General features: G+C 41.0%; 1 protein-coding gene and 1 non-coding gene across 3 annotated transcripts in view; both read right to left on the reverse strand.

Annotated features, from left to right (window-relative positions):
* kansl2 (KAT8 regulatory NSL complex subunit 2) overlaps positions 1–23454 on the reverse strand; it is a 28495-nt gene continuing 5041 nt past the window's right edge. Inside the window, exons 5-10 of one of the 2 annotated variants that reach the window (XM_040038180.1) lie at positions 22379–22542; positions 22137–22300; positions 21880–21976; positions 20072–20325; positions 18379–18582; positions 1–16862 (exon numbers count right to left, since the gene is read on the reverse strand). In XM_040038180.1, the coding sequence (XP_039894114.1) occupies positions 16773–16862; positions 18379–18582; positions 20072–20325; positions 21880–21976; positions 22137–22300; positions 22379–22542 (973 nt within the window). In that variant the 3' untranslated portion in view covers positions 1–16772. Of the gene's footprint in view, positions 16863–18328; positions 18583–20071; positions 20326–21879; positions 21977–22136; positions 22301–22378; positions 22543–23454 lie in introns of both variants that reach the window. The other variant, XM_040038181.1, reaches the window with a different exon arrangement.
* Positions 20935–21069, reverse strand: LOC120737485. The gene has a single exon (XR_005696745.1). It is a non-coding gene; the product is annotated as a small nucleolar RNA SNORA2/SNORA34 family (small nucleolar RNA).

Consider the following 23454-nt stretch of genomic DNA (forward strand, 5'->3'; position numbering starts at 1 on the left):
TGATTGGCTGCCCCTTATTGGAAACTTTCACCATGTTTAATATCTTCATCCAACACTGAAACAATATAGGAGGTGAGACTGCTCCTACACAATGTACAAACTGGAAAAAATTTGGCTGCTCCGTTGACATTTGGAAGGAGTGTCGGGGAAATCCTTTTTTCTCAGTGCATGAAGCTCCATTAGCACTGGGCACAGGACCACCCACAGTGTGTCAAATGGTAAGCCTGCAAATCGATTTTAACATTTGCGAAGTGGATGAAGGTGCAGGTAGCCAAATATGATGTGATGGTGGTCCCGGTATAACTTTCAGGTCTACAGTGAAATCGTAGAGCTTACAGCGTAGCGCTGGGTTTATACTCAGCTGCAGACACCACAAGGGAGTTCTTCGTTCCAGTTATAGATATTTGAAATCCGACTAAGGGTGCTTTAAGGGTGCATTGTAGTTTTGTGTGTCTGCAGAATTGTCTGAGTGGTTATAAAACATTAAAAAAAAAAATCTGATCCGTCTGATGATGAAATGCACATCATCCAGACCCAGGCAGGTTCGTGGACACGGAAACGATAGCACACGTTTAAGCGTTCAGAAGTTCCAGGGAGCAAACTAAAAATAGCATCAAGTTTGTCGCATTTATTTTTTTGATCACTCCTCATATACAAGACAGAAAATAAAGAATCTCCTAAATATTCCTTAAATATGCCTCCACCAAGGCAATGTGCAGGTTTATGTGCCCTGTTGAAAATCATTTTAATATACATAATCTTTAAGAAACATAATTGTGGCTACAATTATTTTTACTTATGCAAATTCATTCTCTTTCTCTTGATGAAAACCCTTCTTTTTAAAGTAGTGCTGTCAGCGTTAATCTAATTAAAATGACGTTAACGTCGCAACCGCATTAACGCGGCAAATCTCCGTTAACAAGTTAACGCGGATCGGCCCGTGCGTGGGGCTGCAACACATGAGCGCGCTTATCTTGTTAACGCGTTAGCGCCGTGCAGCCCGATGCATGGGGTGACCTGCGTTAATCTAGATTAACGCTGACAGCACTACTTTAAAAATCTGAAACATTGTAACATCTGCCTTTGCAAGAACAGCTGTTTGTAGCATTGTTATCACTTTGACCTTCAGATCAATCTATTGACTAAACTAAGCAGACAAAAGCCTTTTTTTAATCAGTATTAAAAGCCAGTCAGTAGTAATGTGTTTCGGCTTCTCCAATGCCTCCTCACTTTTAATGACATCAATGATTACCTTTGCATTTTTAAGTTGTTCTTTAAGCAACTGTAATTGTAACAATTTGCTTTTTTTTAAGCTTTTAAAGACCAAATCATGATTATATAACCATGAGAATAATCAATTAAAAGAAAATGTTCAGGTGCAGCCTCGTTTCCCTGTGTAAACTTTAAAGCAGCTTAGTCTGATTCCAGACGGTGACCTTAATAAATCGCTCACATGTGAAAAGATTCAAAGTATGCTCCGCAGTCCATTTCTGCGATCATAAAAACCCGGTAATGAAAACCATTTGTTGTGGCCCCCGTAAAGGCAGGTTTCGTACCGCTGTAAATACTCCGCAGAGAGGTGCCGTCCTCTGCCAACCAGACGACGAGCTCTGCAGCCAGAGGAACGGCTGCACTTCGTCCACCGCTGCACCACATTTCCATGTGTGTCAGCAAAAGCCTTTACTACAGGTCTTCGGTGACTCATTTTCACATCAAACTGCTGAACCCTGACATGCCTGGAAAAAATGTGAAGCTAGAACAAGACATGCTGCTGACGCCAGACGAGCCGATCCAGGACAAAGGCTGCTACAGCGTCCAGTTTAGAGAGCTGCAACGAGGCCACTCTGAAACAGGTGAAACCAGCTCTGGCACAAAGATTAGCGACTTATCCAGCTAAATTTGGGATTAAGTCAGGATTTAGCAAGTCACCTATGTGCGCCATTCCACCACAGGAGCTTTTACGTAAAAGCTTAGCGAAATATCCACGTCTACACTCAGCCAGCTTTTTGTATTGGCACCCATATTACAAGGCTAAAAACAGGTAACTCCTCTTACTGAGTCAAAGACCAAATTTACACCAAGGTAGTTACATTAGTAAAAGTTGTTTCCCCTCAGTTTTTAACCTCTGTTTTCTTTTACTTTCCTAAAAAGCAGCCAAACCTTCTTTCGGATTTTCCAGCAAACAAACCGCAGATCAAAACGTTTTACCCCCAAAATCTTTGGGAACTCTTAGCACTCTGGTGTTTTCCACTTTATAAGATTTTCAGCTTGTAGTTTTGGCCAACAAGGAGAATATTCAGAGGTAACTTGGATAATCTTTATACTGATTTTGCTATCTTTTACCTCTTTCTATTGACAAATACAACACTTTGGTCAGAGCCACTGAATTTGTCTTAAGGCAGGCTCCTGACAGTGTTAAAAATGCACCTAAAAACTCTATAAAATGCAGTAATCATGTTTTATCAGCTATTTGCAACATATTAGTCTGTTCCAGTTGTTTGGGTTCATCTTATATATTTCACGTCGCTCTAAGTAAGGCCTTCCTGCTGCAGTATCTATATATCCTCATGGGGATCATCATTTCATCCCCTACCATATTAAATTCTCTATCTAATGCTGCAGTTGGGGATTAGCTTGTAATTAACTACTCTGCCTCATTTCAAACAGAGATAGCAGTCATCCGGACGTTTAGCTCGGTGAAGGCTGATAACCCAAAGAAGATCCAGAGTGCGAAAAAACAAACAAACAGCAACACCAGAGAAAAGATGGAGCGCAACATGGACATTTTCTGCAAATTTGGCCACATCTGCTTGCCAGCCGCAGCAGCTCAAACTCAACCAGGATTCAGCCTTAGTAATCATCATCATCGTCATCATCATCCACATCCTTTTCCCAAGTTCTGGCCAAGAAGAAGACCTATTTATGGTACAGACTATATGGAGGGTTACATATGGAGGGAGAGCTTTGTTTGAGCTCCAAAGGGGGGAAAAAGTGCTCTATATCTCTCTGACAAACAGTCTCGATGGGAAGATGTTTTTAAAGCTGTACGACTGGAGCTGATGGGCGAGGTTTTTGAAACAGGAAGCTCATGAGATTCTGAAAACACTGAAGCTGCAGAAGCGGCTCGCCAAGCACCTTGTGGGAGGCGAGCGGAGGGAAGGGGGGAGAGGGATTGAAGGAGTAAGGTGGGGGTGCATAAATCTCCTCAATAGCAACTTATTTTAAGACAAATGAAAATGAACTGCAGCAGTGCACAAAGACACACTGTTCAAGGCAGGCTGAATTAAAAAGAAAATCTCCCTCTGTCGCTATTCTTTAACCGCAGAGTCATCACGGGTCACGACTCCAAGTGTAAATCTGAGAGAGGAATCTTACAAGATTGTTCCTCCGTCCAAAACTAAACAAAATGTGGCCATTTAATCCTCTTGTTTTTTTGGCAAGGCAGGACGTGGTGGGGACCTGGTTAGCTCGCGAATTGATTAAAACTTCATTCCAAGCCATATTTTCTCTGGCCGGACGGATGAATCGAATGTTTGTTACAGCTGCGGCGGCTAAAGTGGTGTTTTGCCAGCTTCGATGTTTGCACGACCGCAGATTCCTCTGTAGGGTGGCCTCTGCATTTGGTGGGAGCTCTATTAGCATTCCTCGAGCACGTTCAATCATGCATATTTTAGAGGCCACATTTGACACAGCAGGCTCCGGTGCAGTTTGCGCGAAGATGGAGAACACGAGGTCAGGGCCTCAGGCTGGCTGCTTGTGACTCATTTGGCTGATATTCTCTGTGATGTGCACACAAATAATCAGAATAAGCTTCGTGTTGAGGTGGCGGGGGTTCAGGGGGGAGTAAACAAAAGGGCTTTGGGGGAAACAATGCAGGGGGAGATAACTCCTTTGATGTGAGTGTTTGCGCTGTGAGCGTGGAAACAGTTGGGATGAGGATGATGATGCCTTGCAGAGCTCCCCGTCAGTCCCGCCTCCTGCTGTGAGCTCCGTCTTACTGCGCCGACTCTGTAGGCAGCTGATGAATATTTGCTATGCTAATGCAGGAGTGCCTTTGGTGTATAACCATGGTAACTACACTACCTGCATGCATCAGACAGTGGGGTGATAAATGGCTGAACTGATAGCTGATAAGGAGCAAGGCCCAGCCCCAGCCCAGCCTATCTTCAAAGCACGAAGAGGAGGTGGGGGGGATACGGAGGAGATAGGACGACTGCGGGAGGCTCTGACCTGTCTGCAAACCCCTACCAGACTTCAAATCGATTAAATTATTACCCGTTGCTCTTTCCTCCCACTTAAAGATGCGAACAACCATCTAATAAACTGATATTTCACAGCCTGACTGACCTTGAATGTCTGAAAGGTCTGTTGAACCACATGTTATCTACCAAAGTCATGTCAGCTCTGAGGCCGAAAGGATTAGTTCGTTAACGCTCAAGCAACCGAGATATTTTAGTGACTTTTAGAAAAAAATAAATCACAGTATGGTCACTTATGACGATTTAATGGCTGCACTGTTGTTCATCATGTTATTCCATTTCCACTACCCGTGGCAGATATTCAGAATTATAGTTATTAATGGTTTTAAATCTTTTTTTAATGCAAAATCTTCATCATTTGAGTTGTTTTCATTATCGGTTTGGTCATTAAGTATCTGGCTCGAGGCTTCTGAGGCAGTAAATCTCGCTGCTCTAGTTCTGTTAGCTGTAAAACATGATAATGCAGTGATCCACACATGTTTGTGTCACACCTTCTTGCATCTGTTTCTCAGATTTATAAGACACATATGATTTATTAATGCAATTTGCTCCAATCTCTTCCACAACCTAAGTCTAACTTTTCGGGCTTCTTTGACATAACCTCATTTTTATTTACGTTGTTTTACAATCAGTGTTTCATATGTAACAGGTTTGCGCTCTCTCGCAGTATAAGACCGTCACTATGCACCCGGGATGCTTTTACTTTAACCGTGTTGTTTATTTATTGCGGGCTGTTTTGTTTTCACGCTTCATCCCACTGCTGTAACGCAACATTGATCTCACAAGCGAGAATAAAGAGTCTATCTATTAGAAAAGTAGAATAAAATGCACACCTCAATCTGTAAGGATGCAGAATCTCATACACACACACACACCTTCATACACCAAGTGACTTTTTGCACAATACTCAGTCTTTCGCACATTTCTATTGCACTGTTGTGTCTTTGTTTTGGGTTTTTTTGCAATTTCTGCACATTGCACTTTATGTAGTCCTGTGTTGATTGTCTGTTATATGTCATACGTAGCATAGATCTTGGAGGAACGTTGTCTCGTTTCACTGTGTTCTGTACCACTGCACATGGTTGGAATGACAATAAAGCCACTTGACTTGATTGGCAGAAACTGTATTTTTCTGCCCCCTTGATCAACAAAAATATTTTATAGACTTAAGTAAATGGGATCCCAACTAGAAATAGTATTTTAAAGAATGACTTCATTAGGATTCTGGTGATTTTTCAGCAGTTGGATCTAAATATAATCACACTAGCATGTATAAATACACATCTGGAGTCACTCAGTCACTTGACGGTTTGTACTGCAGATTAGCCAATCAGGAACTGTGTTGCTGTATCCTGTATCAGACACAGGAAATCTTTTATACTTCGTGCAATAATTTTGTACAACACGACACATCTGTCGAGCAGAGGATCCGCTGTAAACTCAGCCCGGCTGTGTTTAGCACACGTTGTGTCTGACATTGTGCTCCAGTTGTTGTTTTTTTTAACATTTACATGAATCCATTTTTAGTTCCATTTTCTCTCGTTTCAATTGTTTGACTTTATAGATTAGCAGCGATCGCCAAATTCGGAAAGTCCTGACAAACGACGATCAAAACATTTTCTGCGACCCAACAAACTTTAATACCATCTCGTATCATCGCACAAGCCGAAGATTTCCGATGACTCATTCACAGACTTAGCTGATATTTCTTCTCCATTAACAGCTTTACTTCCTCTACCCGATGGCCGCTCACTACGTTTGTAAGACAACCTCTGGATCACAAATAAGTCAGAAAATGAAGAATTATGTCGAACTGTTCTCTGTCTTTCAAAAAGAGCTTCTTTTTATTTGTTTATTGTAAACTACTCCTAAAGCTGACCTGCACTTCCTCCTCGCCTCACCAGGCGAGATCCTATTATAGTTTTTCGTGTTATTAGTTATGTTTCCAGTATAATATAGTATTTTTAACAAAATGTAAACAAAAACAAACAGTCTGGTTCGAGTGTCCCACATTTCTTTGTTTTTGGTTAACTCGCGTTTGGTGGTGTCACTTTTAACCTTGAAAATTGGAAGGAACATTTTTCCTCAACTTTTCTCTCCAACATTTTCAACACCAGAAAAAAACCTTTACCTTCTCAGGATCCAGTACTGTCATTTTGTCAGTAGCTGAGGCGACCAGGAGGAATGTTCAACCAGGAGGAGACATCAGAGGCAGACCCAGGACACCCCGGGGACTTAATTTCTCCATCTCAACTAGTTTGGGAATGTCTCTGTATCCTCTGGGGGGCTACAGGGGGTGGCTGGGGAAAGTGAGGTCTTCTTTTGTGCCTTATCTGCGACCCAGATAAGGCACAAAAGAAAATAAATGGATGGGGGCCTTTTGGAGTGAGTCCCTTGATACCAAGATATATCGGTCCTCTTTTAAACAGCATCAAAGTTTGCATTCTGTGGTCAAAGGCTGGATGGGTGGTGGTGGTGGTGGAGTCAGTTTGTTAGCCTGCAGATGACAGTTTTTATCCCAGCAGGGACTTTGTTGCGGTTTGTTTTCACTCACTTCCTGCTTTAACTTTCACTCGCTGCTTTGTCAAGACAAACACAGATTGTGTTTTGGGTTCAAATACACACTTTCACAACGTTAATGTTACATATAGGAATGAGTCATGTCCAGTGATTTTAAATGTAATGCCAAGCTGTCCTTTACAAGCTATGTGCTGAGTAGGAAGTGACATCTGATGCTTGTTTGAGCAGGGTTAGTGTGAAGGCAGTCTGTGGGCAGTCAGGGACTGCCCGTCTACCTGCAGACAGCGGCGTTACATTGGGACAGAGTCACAAATATGCGGTACCACCGGTCTGTGGGCTACTCCCGCTTGTAGCCCACAGACCGGTTGTGTCACATGTTGGTCTGTCAGGCAGCCGTGGAGAAGAGCAAAGTTATCAGATACAAAGATCTGAAGTGAAACAATGTGTCAAAAACAATTTAGTGTCGGCAGACGCTGTCTGTTCTTTTCATGCTTAATGTTTTTGTCACACTTGTCCCATTCCTGGTGAACGCGGCTGTCACACCCTTCCCTGTTTTGGTCCACTCGTCAACCGGTCGGCATTCGAGGGCCGTATACTTAATCCATGTCCAGCGACATGCCATTGGGATTTTGGAGGACTGCATGGAAACTCATTTGCGGTGGGTGAAAATCTCTCTCAGTTTGCTGTCCAAACGGAAACGCGTACGCAGACGGATACATTTGCGGGGCGATAAATTACGCTGAAGCCGTGCTATAACCCCGAACACCAAAGGACACCGTGTGTGTGCATCTGCAAGACTCCATTAGTTTTGACAAAACAGCAGTATTTAAAAAGGTCATATAATTAATCATTCTTGGTGCCTTTACTGCTTGTGCTGAACTTTGAAATCATGAGTAATATTTCTCTTTATAAATGATCCTTTAATCTCTTGACTACTTTTTGAATTATGAATTGGTAACAGTTTCCCTGGTCTGCTGTGTTTTTATAGGGATTTTTAACCGCAGCTCAGTTGCCATAAGGCACTGGCCTGCCATCAGAAACACACTGGCTTGCAGCGACCGGCCCAAAGAACACTTTAGAGGACAACCTGCTGCCACCAGAGCCACAAACTCCTTCAAGAGGACGTCTTCAAATATTTGTCTGACAAATACTTAATTTAGCCTTAATTGAAAATACAAAAAAGCACAAACTCTTCACACCACTGAAACCACTTAAAACTATTAATAAACAAGAAGAAATCCAGACACAGTTACCATTTGTCAAACCAGAAAGTTCAGTTCCCTCCAAAAATCACAGTGCCCAGCCTCAAATGATAAACTTTGTTCTTCAAACTAAATCTGTAGTTTTCTGGTTTCTGTTCCTAGTTTTTTTTTTTACAGTATGAAATGTTTTGATGAATCGTATCTGAGCAGGTTTTAGTTGTGAGACAGTAAAAAGTCCATGTGGAGAGCAAAGGAGGTTCTGAATGTGACAAAAGTGCAGTTTTGAAACCATCTAATGTCTAGCAGGCTTCTTTAATTTATCTGCTTCAGTAAACAACGACTAGAGGATGGAAAGTCTAAAAAAATAAGTCAGTCACAGTTAGATCAACCTTAACTGCAGCTTCAGCTAAAAACGTTGGCACTCTTTTGGATTCAGAAAAGCATCAGGCAGTGGCCCAAATCAGAGCCAAATGAGTGCCAACATGGTGGTTGCCTCCATCTTTTATACGCTCTTACCCCCAGAGGCTAAGCTGATGGGTTGCCAGATTATCAAAGTAGCTGCTGATGAATTTTGTGCAATAATTAACATTTTATTAGTCGCTTACAGTTTGCAGTAAAATAAATAAATAAATCCACATCTGACTCCCTTTCTTGTTGCTTTACTCATTTATCAAAATTGTTGCCGATTAATTTTCTGTCCATAAACGAACAGTTTGGGTCGCCTAATCGTTTCATCTCAGCTCAATCCCAGCGGATTGCAACCGCTAATAAAGTTTTTAATAACTGAAACCAGTTACTAGAACCAGCAGCCAAATTAAACACTTACTCCATGCCACGTTTCCCCCTCTGCAATAAAGCCTGAACAACGTATGTGGCGTCTGCGCGAAGCCGGCTGCAACAAGCTGTGGCACACAAAGGCGTGCAGAACATCTGTGGACAATTAGAGGCGAACAGAGCGGGCGAGCACTTATACTGCCCATTACACTTGAATATGTCACTGGCTTGGCTTCTCATGATGTAATGCGGCTATCTCAAAGTTGCATCGGGATGGAGCGCTCTCAAAACTTCAATCGAACTCAAACACAGGCACACAAACCGTAAATGTGATCTTGCGAGCGCAGAGTGGAACCACATTTCTCCGCACAGCAGCCCCATAATGCTCTCGTGCTCTGAGGTCATTTTATCAGGAAGAACTGCTCGGTGCGCTGCATGTCCCTCACCAAATATTGTTCCAAATGTGACACATTCAGGCCTTCTTGTTCTGAAATCCTCCCAGCCTCGTGTTTAAATTCTTCCAGTTACGTGACTCAAACAAACACATGCCAGTAATTCCACCCAGTTAGCAAAGGTAGACTTTCACATTTACAGCTCTGCACGCCTCGCTGCTGTGGTGTGATATAAATCCATCTTCCACACAAACAGAGAGGTGGTTTGCTCACTGTTGTGCAGATGTTTTCCCAAACATCTGCTGAAGTTTCTCTGAGCTCACTTTAAATCTGTACTTAAGATCCTGTGATCCTGCAAGTAGGCCTTTTTGGCATCGGCAGGCAATTATAGTGCAATCTTCAGATTAAAGCAGCAAGAATAGACTTTGCTTGAAAGCAGGAGGCATGATGTATCCTGCAGTTACATTTTTATGATAAATATGTGTATATTTATTGATTTTTTAAAGATTTACTTACTATAATGAGACTTATGTTTAGCACCTAAGCTGAAAAAAGGGAAAATCCATACTGGGAGTTCTCTAATGGTGCTTCAGATGACACAGTGATGACCTGAAACTACAGAAATCTAATACTGTGTTGTACGGATGGTCGTGGTTTTTCAAATATTTGACTATTTATTAAAGAGTAATAATAACAAAAAGCAGACAAGTGGTTACTGACTGTTGCTTTCTGTTGTAATTAGCAGCATCTATAAGTAGTTAATGGGCTTGTACAGTCAGTGGGGACAGTAATGGACCTCGATGTCAAACCATTAAACATTTGAAGGTGCAGAGAGATTAGATGCTACTCTACAAATCTGTAAAGTCAAAGACGACCGCTGGCAGAAAGTTCTGAAAAACAAACATAAATGTGATCCAGTGTAAACTTCACCAGGTAAAACCTGCAAACAAACATTATTCCCGTAGTCAAAACCACAAAAAACGCTCCTTAGACATCCAGATGTTCCTGCTGTTCTCACGTACAGTAGAGGTCCAATCAGAACGCCAACTTCAACCATGAAATGTTGATCTGATTATTCCAGTGAATGAATAAAACGCATGCAACGACATCTAACTGACAACTAATAGTGTTAATAAATGTTGGTGAACTCTTTTCCACATACAGCATTACCAAAGCTTTTATTTTGGAAATATTTTTCAAACAAGACTAGATGTCAATCACAACTATGTGCTTTCATATGAGAGGGACTCTATTGAAATGTACCAAATATGAAAAAATGCCTTTTCTTGTAATGCCCTCGGTCCATTGAGGGACCGGGGACCTCTGGGAGTCTTCTCTGGTGCCTGGCATGGCGACGCTGGCAGATGACTCTCATGGTTTGAGCTTGTCTCATCCTGCAGATACTTGATTCGATTGTTATCTAGAGAATTTGGAGGCTTCGGGATCTTTGTTGTGTTCCTCGAGGCGTTTCTGTCTTTTCTGTTGGTCTTGGCAAGCTTCTGCAGGTGTGGTTGGTTTGCCAAAGCTTACAGTACATGGCTAGTAGACGTTGATAGATTGTACATGAAAGATGGATGTTTTAAATCTGTATTCCTCGTGATGACCTGCAGGGGGCCACTGTTCTGCTTGCAAAAACATGTCTATGAGAAAATGAGCCCTTCTGCTGCCTTCTATGGCCTCAGTAAACACTTTCCTGATGGATTTCATGAAGTCTGTTCCCCATTAGAGTCAGAAAGGACTCGAATGTGATGTTATATGTTATGACATGATAATACCTATAAGCACGCGGAGTCCCACTCCACCCTTTGCTTGTCACTTTCGATTTCAAAAATATCGATATGGTGACAGTCAAAATGCTCAAGTCAAGCTTTCAAGATGGAGTTCACTAAGCAATGGTTGACGTCACCATGGCAACATACAGTTATGTACAAGTCAAAGTAACCTTTCAATTAATGAAAGATTTCCCAGCACCGCACTGCAGATGTTCTGAAGTTCACAAAGAGCTCTTAGAAATACATCTTTAAAGTATCAAAAGGTTTAACTGAGTGACCTCAAATCCTTGTCTCAAACAATTTTTCTGGGAACTAATCAGTCACTGTGTTTAAAATATGATGTAACCGTTTCTAGGTCCTTTGTGCCATGCGGTCAGAGCGGATTTCTTACATGATATATGGTGTTTGTCTGCAACTGCCAAAAACAACAAACTACATCATTACAAAAGCAGACAATCTGGACGAGGAACCGAACGTACGTCATTTCTTCTCAAAGCAAAAATCAGGTAAAAGCAGCCTGCAAACACTAAAAGATTCATCGAGCGTTTCATTGCAGATCTTCAGTGAAACTTTAATATTTTACAGCCTGAATTCCAGCCATCTCTGCAAGCCTATAATTCAGCATGGTTCAAACAATGCTTGCGTCCTCGTTTCTTCTGACCTAAAGCTTGGTCCTTCTTCAGAAAACGATGAGACAAAGGAAACAGCATGAGCGTATATCTGGCCTTGAACCAACAGGCACAGATCATTAAAACTGATGTTTTTCCTCCAACAATGAGCACTCTTTAATAGCTGCACAGCAATTTCTAAGATGTTTTAACTCTCGTGTAATTGCAGAACGGCCCTACAACTTGTTAAGATTGCTGGCACATGTTTTATAACCTATAAAATTCCCCACAAGGTGAAAACAAACAAGAAACAATCCACCCCATTCAGAAAATGTGGAAGGTATCACAGTTAGTAAAATGCAGCTTTGTTAACATGAACCAGCAGATGGTGATAAGCTGTTGTTGTGCTGGGTGACATGGATGCATGCAATCTGTTGTTTTCACTGACGAGTTGAACTATCAGAACTTAAACAGGAGAAAAACAATATGAAAACATATTTTAATAGCCAGCAGAGAAAAGGTCCAAAATTCTCCAGTTTGTACTTTACTTTGTCTTTTGTGATTGAAAAAATTCAATGACATCACATCAGGCTTTAGGAAATCTTAATAAGAATCCCAAAAATAAATCAAGAAATCACTGCATGTCTGTTTGGTTTCCACGAATCTCAATAGTAAAGATTTTTCTGGTCTTAGTCGCTAGATTCTAGTCTTAAAGAACAACATGATGTTCATATTATAAATTATGGTTCCCATTATAGCCAAAAAGAGCACTAAAAGTAGCCCCAATGTATGTATCACGTCTAGTTCCATAAAGCGAAAACAGTGACAGCCAAAACGCGAAGCTTCCAGGTGTCCCACTGGGGCATCATCCACTGATTTCATATTAGCTGCATTCACATATCTGCCAACTACTGATAAAATACCAGAATTTCACTCACCTAAATCGAATCACAAACTTATAGGATGTTTTGCATCACAGTGAGCTCCAATGTATGTGAGCACAAACCTAGCAGACACCAGTCATCTCCAAGGAGCCACGCCCCAGACTCCAGTATCCATACAGGTAAGTTATAAAACAGTTCAGCCCATGGTGTTGCTACGAAGTGCGAAAAACTGTCCACAGAGACCAACTTTATTTCTTCTATAAGGTTTTAACATGAGAGCGTTTTTGAGAGGCAGCTTCAAATTGTGATTTCAGGAACTGCAGTCATTGGCACTCCACAAGTTGCCGTTAGAGTGGCAACAACCTTGTGAAGAGGGAGGAAGTTGTACTGACCAGCTGGTTGCACAGAGGCCACCTGGAAGCTTTGTAGACAACATTTCGACAGATGGAGACACTTGTGATTTTTGCTGCTTTGTCACAGTCAATTGCTGTACTATCACTAAAAGACTGCATGCAACTGAAACTTGTCCCCATTCTATTCAAAAAATGAGCTTTATTTAAGATGGCGAGTGAATGCGAGGGGCCGCTGACCCGGTCCCCATCTTTGGAGCAACCATTTCAAAGGCAGCAAGATCGTGCCGCGGTCCCTAACCACTGTTATCCCTACTGTAACTGTAGTATAGATTACACGGAAGCTATGTCCAGCTTTAACATATAGTCTGAGTTTATAAATGAGCCTTGAGTGACAGTGACAGCTACTGTTGCCAGCTTATACGTCATTTTCTAATATTTTCTAAATAAAACTGTTGTAATGAAAATAAACCCTGCACTGGTTTAATGCCATGTTGATGAAAATCAGTTTGTTGACAGTTGGATTATGAAAGCCAACAAGGGCAATGATATTTTCCAGATGACTAGATTATTTTTCTTTTTAAAAGTTGTAAACAGACAAAGAAACAAAGACAAAAAGCATCACCGTTCTTGTTATCTATAGCCTAACAAGGCCTGACCAGCCGTCCTACAAAATGATCAAAACAAAGTTTTCACCAAATCTGCAAAATCAAATGCAGATTCATGAAGGTTCGACTTCTGCTTGGTGAATGTCATGTTTAATTCAGAAAGCAGCAGGCAAACATCAAACGTCAGAAGATCTGATGAAAATATGGCATTTCTGTTTGTTTCATGTGTTAATTAGAGAAAGGTTATCCACCCCTGTGTGACTTTTCATATCTGCAGTTTATGACCTGCTTGGTTGCGTTTTCATTTTATCAGCACAACTACCAACTATTGCAATGTTTAACCTGTTTTAAATGCACTTATTCCGAAAATGATCACTTTTAATTCCTCAAAACATTTTCAGACTTCTCCTAGACAAGCAGATCTGCCAGGATTAGTTGGCTGATTACAATCACTGAAATGAGGAGATTGTCTTTTTTTACCCCTGGTGTAAAAGAAATGATTTAATTATTTTTTTAAATTAGACACAGCGAGTCCTGAACTTTGGGTAAGTGTTTAAAAATGATAAAATGACCTGTGGAACACAAAATATCTCCATATTAAAGACTGACTGCTTGGCATTGCGCATCCTGTTGTTAAGCGGGACTCTGGTGGTTTTCCAAACTCATCATATTCATACATGCACACATATCAATTCAGACTGGAGGTCAGCGCAGACCAGCTGAAGTTAAAATTCCTCTAGTCTGCACGGTGAAAGACACATTTTTAAGAGGAACTGGAGCTCAATTCGGCTGGTAAAATAATCAAACCAACAGCTCTCCTCCTTAAAAATGATCTGAACTTCACATAAAAAAGGGTGGCTCATCCCTCCTCGCATCCATGCTGCAGACACATTAATTCATTCACGAACATCACTGTGAGGCTGATTTATTCTTGATTTAAAAATTCTGGTTTGTGCAGCGTCAGCCTCCACTCACAGCCTGAATCTCTGACAAAGCCCACACTAATGAAGCGCAGTTTATTTCCATTATAAACTGCCTTTTCTCTGCATCGCTGCGAGATGACAAATGAAAAACGAGCCGCACTTACAGGACTCGGATGACAGTTCCTTTTCCATGTTCCCTTTTCAGGTTTTCGAGGCTCAAACGGCGACAGGATGTATTTCAGCTCCCGCGTAACGCAGCTGAACCAAACCAGATCTGAGCTTGGGAAAGCCTCCAGGTTTTTCCTTCTTTTTTGGCCCCTTTTCTTGGGGACAGGCCCTTCAAACCCAAACCCTGCGCCGAAATGGGTCCCCTCCGCCACGGGTAAGCGCGCTGTTACGCCCTTGCGTTTCTCCCACAAACGAAGAAAACGCAGGAAAAACGCCGCAGCGTTTAAGGCTGAAGCAGCCCGCAGCAGCAAATCAACATTTTCAGCTGTGAATCGGCGCAACCTTTACATGCCCGGTGATGTTAAAACAATGAAGCGCATGCAAACGGATCAGTGTCGGTATTCCTGCGAACCCATCGGCCAGCCGAGCATTTCAGCACATGAAACGGCGTTTTTACCGTTTTTGAAAAACTCACCTCATTTGGATGGAAACTGCCGCTGTGTTGCCATGTCCGGTAAAGATAAAAATATACTATTTTTTCTTCTTTTCTTTAAAATCTCTACCTTGGGCTCATTTTTGCGGCGGTGTCCTGCTCCCCCAGCAGCGGCCGCTCTCCTCCTCTGCCTCGCCGTTTAAGTGTTTGGGTTGGAGGAAAAGTGATGTCATTGTATGAAATTTCATTACCCGCCCCACTTTTTTTTCCCTTCTTTCGGAGGCTGTCCCACGTTGCCAAACATAACTTCGCTATATACTTAAAAAAAATCTGCCCCGTATGTGTGGTTTGCCGTGCCTTAAAATACTCCTGCAGGCACCACCGATATGGACACGACCAAGAAATCCATCAAAAAATAATTTGTGGTTGAAAGAGTGACATTTTTAAAGTTAACACACAAACAGCTGAAAACCTGATACAGCACTCAGGCTTCAAGGCAATTTAACCCAAACAACTAGAAATAATACAACCGCATGACAAAAAGAGGTCGGGTGAGTGTATGGAGCTAAAACTGGACTAGAGGCCTTAAACAGCTATTTTTCTGAAGGTGACCTCAGGCTTAAGTGCAAATCTGGACTCGTCTATGTGGAACTGAAACATGCTCGAACACTTTACAATACAGCCTGCGTTTACTGGTGTTTGAATGGAGATGCAGAGGAAAAGAACAGCTGGAGAATAAACAAATATGGGTGTGAAATGACTTCAGCTCCAAATTTTCCTCATGTACACTTGACAAACATGCACTAAACTGCACCAAATCTTTAGTACTCACAGAGGGAGTAAATTACAGAATCCTTCCAATGGTTCCTGTTATCCAAAGCCAGATGAAGGTTTCTTAACAATGTGTGAAAGCACAAACTACATCTGTTAAAGGTTTGTTGTTGATCATAAGCATAAAACAAGTTTAATAACCATATATTGTCTTTATTCATTCAAGGTTCCCTTTTCTCGCGCAGTAACAGCTGAAGCTATAAACTGCTTTTCTGCAGGAATCAACTATAAATTTAAGCGGTGAAGCATTTGCAGATCAGCACACATGTCCTGTACTTTTTATTTATTTGTAACTACAACCAATGAAAATGTGGGAGATAAATGTGGGTGATGAAAAGGTTTGCTGTCCCGCATAAAATGAGACGACTGGTCACTCAAACAAACTGAAACACAAAACCACCTTAGCAGACAATAAAAATTACATCAAGTATTTTCGTAAATACTGGCTACAAGGGCATATGCAACAACAGAATGTGTTAAAGTGTAACAATGGGAGAAAGTTTCCAGTTGCTTTAAAGTTTTACGGAAATGTGTTTTCTGCTGCAGTGGTGGAAAACATGCCGATCAGAAACAAAGTTACCTAAAACCCCATTTATTTCCTCATCTTTATTTCAAACCAGGCAGTAGGAGCAGAAACAGTGAGGCACATTACAATGATGTTTATAACTGAAACTGCACAGTGTAACATTTTACCCAAAACTTCAGTTTTCTCCCTGCATTCCTCTAACATGTCCAGCTGACATTTCTGATCCAAACGCTTCCCTCTCAGCTGACCTTTCCCTGCACCTTCACACGACTCACCTGAAACGGCCTCACACTGGGCGACGTCTCATCTCAGGCTGGATTTTCTTTAGTATGAAACCAGGAGTCTAGTTCCCCACATGAAGTACAATATGCTGAAAGGTTATTATGGAATTTCTGCCCATTGATTCCAAAAACATGTCGCCTACTCCAGCTTTCAGTCTCAGTAGGAGCCGCTGAGTACTTTAGTACCTAATGTGGGCTGCATTATAAATGAGTAGCAGTGACAGTTCTTTGAAATGCTGGTTCATCTGGGAGCGTCGGCTGCAGCAGAGTCGATGTCTTGGAGCGAATTGTCAGTCGTGTCTTCCTCACCTCCGACTGCCTCTGACACCACCTGAGTGGAAGAACAAAGATAAATAACAAAGATACATTTACTGCTAGTTCAGATCATCTGTTTGTGTAAAGGGCCGACAGCACGGTACAAAAGCTTCTTTTCAAAGGGTTCAGTGATTCTCTTAACCCCACTGAACATCTCACTTCATATTTTCTTTACACCACAGCTTTCAAAGTTTTGATGACAGATTGCAAAATCTAGAGTGACAGACTGAGGGGCAGAGAAGAAATACAACATCAAATAAAATAAGCAAAAACTAATAATTAAAACTCAAACTTCCCTGGCAGCACAGGACAACCTGCAGAGAGGCTGTTACATTCCTGACCTGATGCATATGGAAATATTATAAATGCTGCTCTCATTTTCAAACATGTCTATGACAGATTGAGTAGGCAGTCTGACACGAGGTAAGGTCTGAAATTTTGTGTTTTAAAATTTAAGTGTTAGAAAAAAGGTTTTAGTTAAGAGGATTTAATTTAGTCCAGCTGAAAGTGCATTTGTGTTGATGGAAAATGCACAAATCTCATTGCCTCCACCGTATGCAGATAAGTTGAGCTTAGGCATGTAGTGACTGCACAAAGGCCTTTTTTGTAGCAGGAGAAACCCAGCTGCAGGTAAAGCCTGTAATGAGTCTGTTCCAAGGACTGTAATTGTTTTGCCTCTATATAGTTTATTCTTTAGTGAGATGGCAGCTATAATTCTTGAATACATTTGCTCTCAGGAAATGTTAGAGGGTACTACTGAAACTGAAAAACTTGCTATTGGTGTTGTCCTGGACTGCTGCATCTTAGTATGTAAAGTAAATGTTATGGTCTGTGGGCCACTTTGTGAACCACAGCTTCACAGACTGAATGTGACCAGCAGAGGTCTAAAGGTCTTTGCAGACCAACATGTACATGTTGTAGCAGTCTATAGCCACTTGGGGGCAGTCACAAATACGCCTGTTTATTGCATGTTTGTTTATATGAAGTTTATTTTTTGTGGTGAATGCCCCCCCCCTCTTTTTCTTAACTGAGGCAAGATTTTATGGATATATTTTAATTTTTTTAAGACTTGTGAATTTCTCTCTCTCTCTCTCTTTTGAAGAAAATACAGCTATGACACAACACATGCCAAAGAATACACCTGTAATTTGTTATTTGTATCCTTTGTATTTGTTCAAAGGTGTTCATAAATTAAGTCAAATCATGTCAATTAATGTCAAAAAATGATTTATTTTTCTTCAACACTGTTCACTCATATGAAGACGATGGACATAAAACAGGTTAATTTCATAAAGGAGACTGCATCCTCAATAAAAGCTCCTAAAAGGTACGTCTGAGATAGAGAACAAATAAATAAAAAAATAAATTCATTAATAAACTAAAATCAACCCTAACCTTTTTTGAGTTTCATTCTTTTTTCCTGTGATCAACCTGAAAATGTTTTCAACACAGTACAGTTTGAATTGAGTGCATCAATGTTACCTGCCACAATAAGATATTCACGACGACAAAACCCCTGATTGAGAGTTAACCTGGTTGTTCATGATGGCGTCCACATCTCTCTCTGAGAGTTCCTGCCCTGAGGTGTCAAGGTCCTGGTCTGGGTCCTCGCCAGTCAGGATGTCCATCGGGGCCTCAGCTATGGCTCTGATGGTTTGGTCCTCCAGGGCCAGGGCTGTGTCAAACTGCAGAGGGGACGGAGGACCCTGCATACCGTCCCCTTCCACATCCAGGTCCTGCAAAACAGAGATGCTCAAAATTGCTATTGGAGGCATTTTTGATGGTATATTTATAGAAATCCCCCCGTGTGTATTTGTTTTTTAAGCTTGCTTTCATAGCCACTTGTTTCATTTGACTCAACCTGAGATCAATATTAATGGATCTGTTAACAGAAGGATAACATAGAAGCTTATATGTCCCTTTATATGCAGACAAACAGTGCCTATGTTGGTAATAACCCACAAACGGCCCATTCAAAGTGAGGAAAAACCTGATTGGGCAAACCGTACCAGCATTTAAGATGCTGCTTTACTGAATCATTGTAACCTGCTGCACATGCAACAGTCTGTCCACTTGCAACCTCTGCCCCACTTGAGCCACACTCCCTCTCCTTTAAAAGGGTTAAAATCCAGAATATATAATTAAATATAATTAATATTTGAAATGCATATTTCAGACTGAAGTAGTTTTATAATAGTCATTAAAGTGGAATAAATATTCCTATGTAATAATTTTACAGTATTTTTTGGAGGGGTGAAGTTTTTTTGTCATTAGGGTAAAATGTGTTAGGATTTTTAAGGCTCTTCCAAGGGTTAAAACTCATAAAATGTTTCCTACCATAAAGCAACTTACTTACTCAGCTTTTTTTTTTTTAAACTTTTTTTAAAATTATTAAACAGATATTGTCCCATTGATAATTTGTGGGCTCGCACGGTGACACAGTGGTTAGCACTCTGTCCTGAGTTAAATTCCAATATCAGACCAGGGAGGTGTCTGTGTGGAGTTTGCATGTTCTCCCCGTGTTTGCGTGTGTTCCCTTTGGATTCCTCCCACAGCCCAAAGACATGCAGTTAGTGGGGTGATTCTTAATTGCCCATAGGTACAGACAACCATTTGGTTTTGTGGTAGCCCTGTGACAGACTGGTGACCTGTCCAGGATGTACCCTGCCTCTTGCCAAAATTTAAATTTTTTAGAGTGATCACACTTGTCAATTTGCAGGTCATCAGTGACACTGTCACACAATTACATCAGTTTACGCTTGCCATTATGGTGTTACCAAACCCTGCAACATTCCCCTGAAAGATCAGTCAGCACTCAGAGAAGAGTACAGGTGTCACCACACAGAGATGATAAAGAAAACATAACTGGGTAACTTCAGTTGTAAAAAAATAACTTGCTCAAGTAAAAGCCTTTCGTCTGCTGCAATTTGTAACTTTCTGTAGCTTTTCTTGTTTGTACTTTTCTGCTCAGTAATGCATTTAAAATAAGTGTGAAGACCAGCAACCTCATTAAACCGAAAAATACTCTACTCCAGAACAAAAAAAACAAAAACATACTACAGCAGCATGACTTGGCACACTATCCCCTGCTGTGGTGGAAACTTTACAACAGCTTGTTGAAAAACGCATTCAGACTGATACTCATCTTTCACAAGAGGAATTATGTGGAACGTGATATGTGTATTAGAGAGAAGAGGTTGGTAGGTGACTGTCATTTCTACGTACATCGCTGAACTCGAGAGGGAGGTTTTCTGTGGGCTGAAGCTCTGCCGCACTCAGGTACATGTCTTTGCTCATAGGGGTGAACTCCTCCTGTGGCGGAGCCTCCTGCTCGGGCTGGTACATGGGCGGAGGCAGGGTGAGGTGCAGCGGGCAGCGGGGGTCGTCTGACTGACCCATGTGCACAGTACGATCACATGGAACATCTTTTAACCCTGGACACATTTTAAAAAGGATCTGGTTGCTGTCCTGGTAGATATCTGAACATGTGGCTGTCAAGGAAAATTTGATGATCAAAAAGAGAAAAAAAAGATAAGAAAAGAGAGAGAATACCAAAAAACTAATTAAAGGGTAAGAGTTGCGGAGAATTAATGGCAAGCTGCACTGATGCTTCTCTGGAGGCCCTCTGTTGTCCAACACTTGCACCGATTTCTAATTGGCTTTCAAATGTCACCCATCAGCATCCAGCACCTACAGTCGGCCCATTTTCATTCTCTAACACCATTTCATTGTAAGTATATGACAGTGAGACAACTGCCTTCAAAAATCATGGTTTGTATTCATCTGGATTTCTCAAATCTTGTGCCTGATTAAAAAACAAAAAAAACAAACAAACAAGAAATATCTTAGAAATATTTAGAAAGCTTGATAAACGTCCTTGTTGCATTAAAGTGATGCCTTTATGGTTTTGTAGAGCATGTTAATGATAAAATTCTCATGTCTGGGTTCAATCAAACTAAACTGGCTATTGGAAGAACAAAATTCTTAATATTCAATAAAGGAAAATTTGTTATTCTCACACTGCGAGAACTAAAATGCAAGACTGAAAAACATGAAACGTTATGCTAGTCAAAGTAGGTTAAGAAAGATTTTGTTCCTTCCAACTGAATTGATTAGCTCCTTTGTTTTCTGGGAAACAAATCAACAGACCACAGGAAGCTGTTTATCTAGGCTCCCGTTGAAACGAACAGCTACTACAAGCTGCTGGTCTTGATTGGGGCCAAGGGGAGGAGGGCGGAAATGAGAAACGTAACTGAAGAGTGTAGAAATCAGCAGAGAGCAGATCAGTCTACATCTGGCTCATTCATTCAACAGAACAGAGCTTTAAAACACACTCCATTCAAACTTAGTCAAAGCTAACACCTGTTAGCTAACAGCTTACCTTTGTCTCATCAAACCTTTCCTGGTGCATTATGAGGAGCCGAATGAGATCAGCCTAGTGTTAATGTCCAGCACAGAAGCAATACGAGCGGAAATTAAGCAAAGAGAGTCTCATTTCATGACACGTCTTCAAACACAGCTCCTCTTTTCACTGTGGAGCATCTCTGCACTCAACTCTTTATCTCTGGTAACCATTCTTGAATGAAGCCACAAAGCCGCTCCCAGCTGTTAAGAGAATATTACACTAGCTAGCATCACCCAATATGCCCTTTGGCATTAAATTTTGTATCTGAGTAGTTACTAGTATAACAACAATAGCAATAGCTTATTTCACAAATCATATAAAATTGTGTGTTACAATGTTTGCCCTGTTAAATTTGGCTGTGCATCATTTAACATGATCTTATATTAATGTACATTGGTCATTTGATTCATTGTGAGTGGAAAATGTGTACAGTTGGTACAGTCCCCCTCTCAATACACTATATATTTTACATTTAAACCCACCAATTGGCAATAGAGGACAGTCTGTTCACCGCTGTTAAGCTGGTTTTGAAAAATTCATATCATACGTGATACTATGATGAGTATTCCACCCATCATCTTTCATTCAGTGATTATTTAGTCACACTATTAAAGCCATCAGAGGATACGTGAGACACAGTGTCGGGCCATAGGCAGGCAGGGATTGGTACATCGGGTTCCCTCCATGAAGGAGATGCATTTTTCACTCACTGTTCTTGTGTGTGGCTACAACAGAAATAACAAACAAACATTAGATAATGAAGTGAAACGTAATCATAAACAGTTGACGTTTTTTTAATTATCCCTCTATGACACGACTGCCAGAGAATATAAGTAAAGAAAATGTACAGATTTCTTTAAACTCAGTATCAATTCAAGTTAGCACCTGAGGGCCTCCTTCTGTCACAGCCTGCCTCCTTTCCCTCAGCTGCCGGTGCAGCAGGGCCTCCACCCCGTACCGGCGGCGGTATCGACGCAGAGCTTTAAGCTTCTTCAGGTTCTCCCTCTCCTTCATGGAAAGACCTTCAGGCCCTGTCAGGAGGCTGGTACCTGTAATCAACATTAAAAGGTTTGTGTCACTCAGAATTAAGAGTGAGCAGTAAAAGCATAAATTTGTCCTATGATTACCTATAGCTTCATGCTCCATTTTGCGGTTGTGCAGGTATCTGCGCTTCTTCTCTTTCAGCAGGTGCTGCAGGCGTTTGAACTGATCAATATAGAGGGACTGGAGTCTGATAAGTTTTTCTCGAGTGATTAGCGCCACTTCTTCTGCAGTGTACACTCCTGCGTGTCTGCCAACACATAGCATTGAAAATCTAACGTCCATTGAGTTTCAAAACATTAAACTACTCAGTATCTAACAATTTAAGACTAAGATAAGTAATTCTTAAATCAACATACAACATTATGTTGTGCCACTGGATGATGAGCTCAGGTATTAAGTTATTAAAGTCAGAGTCATCACTAACAGCTTGTCAATAAACACGATTCGAGCCTTTGTAGGTTTGCATATTAACTACTTACTTTTTTTTAAATTTTCTGTCAACATTTTTAGCAAAAAGAATGTAAAAAGCAAAAGCAAATCAAACTCTGTTCAGAATTTTTATGTTATATCAAAGAAAACCAACTAATTTAATCATTATTTATATAGGGTTGGCAAATATTTGGCCGGGGGGGCAGAACTTGACCCTTACTAGGTGTGTGAAAATTGTAGAAAATTCAAAATTTTCAACAAACAACACTTCGAACCCACAAGACATTTATTCATTTCAATTCGACAGGGATGACTTATAATTCGAAAACAAAGCATGAAATTGATGTGCTGCACAATAATTGCCAGTTACCAACCCTTGTTCATAGTTGTGCTTTGAAGTAAACAAAAATGAGCTCGACGCCCCAGTTTAAAAGATACCAATTCAAGGCTTTCGATCATTACAAAATGGCATATGTCTATGCTGTGTATGCTTTACTTCACTTCATATTGCCTGAAGTGAAATCTTAAACTCGTGCTTTACTTCGAGCTGCCACAACCTGTTCTTAAGCATGTCCAATACCAGAAGCCTGGGGAACATCTTTAAAATAAAAGGCTACAAAGCACTCCATATTTTCTTAAAGTGATTACACTTTTAACTCTGTAGCTCACATTCCAGTGAAACTGCTTTTTAATTCAGATAAGAGCTAAGGCTACGTCTACACTAATCCCC

Source organism: Simochromis diagramma, unplaced genomic scaffold (assembly GCF_900408965.1).
Source record: "Simochromis diagramma unplaced genomic scaffold, fSimDia1.1 OVJJ01000061.1, whole genome shotgun sequence".
Lineage (NCBI taxonomy): Eukaryota > Metazoa > Chordata > Actinopteri > Cichliformes > Cichlidae > Simochromis > Simochromis diagramma.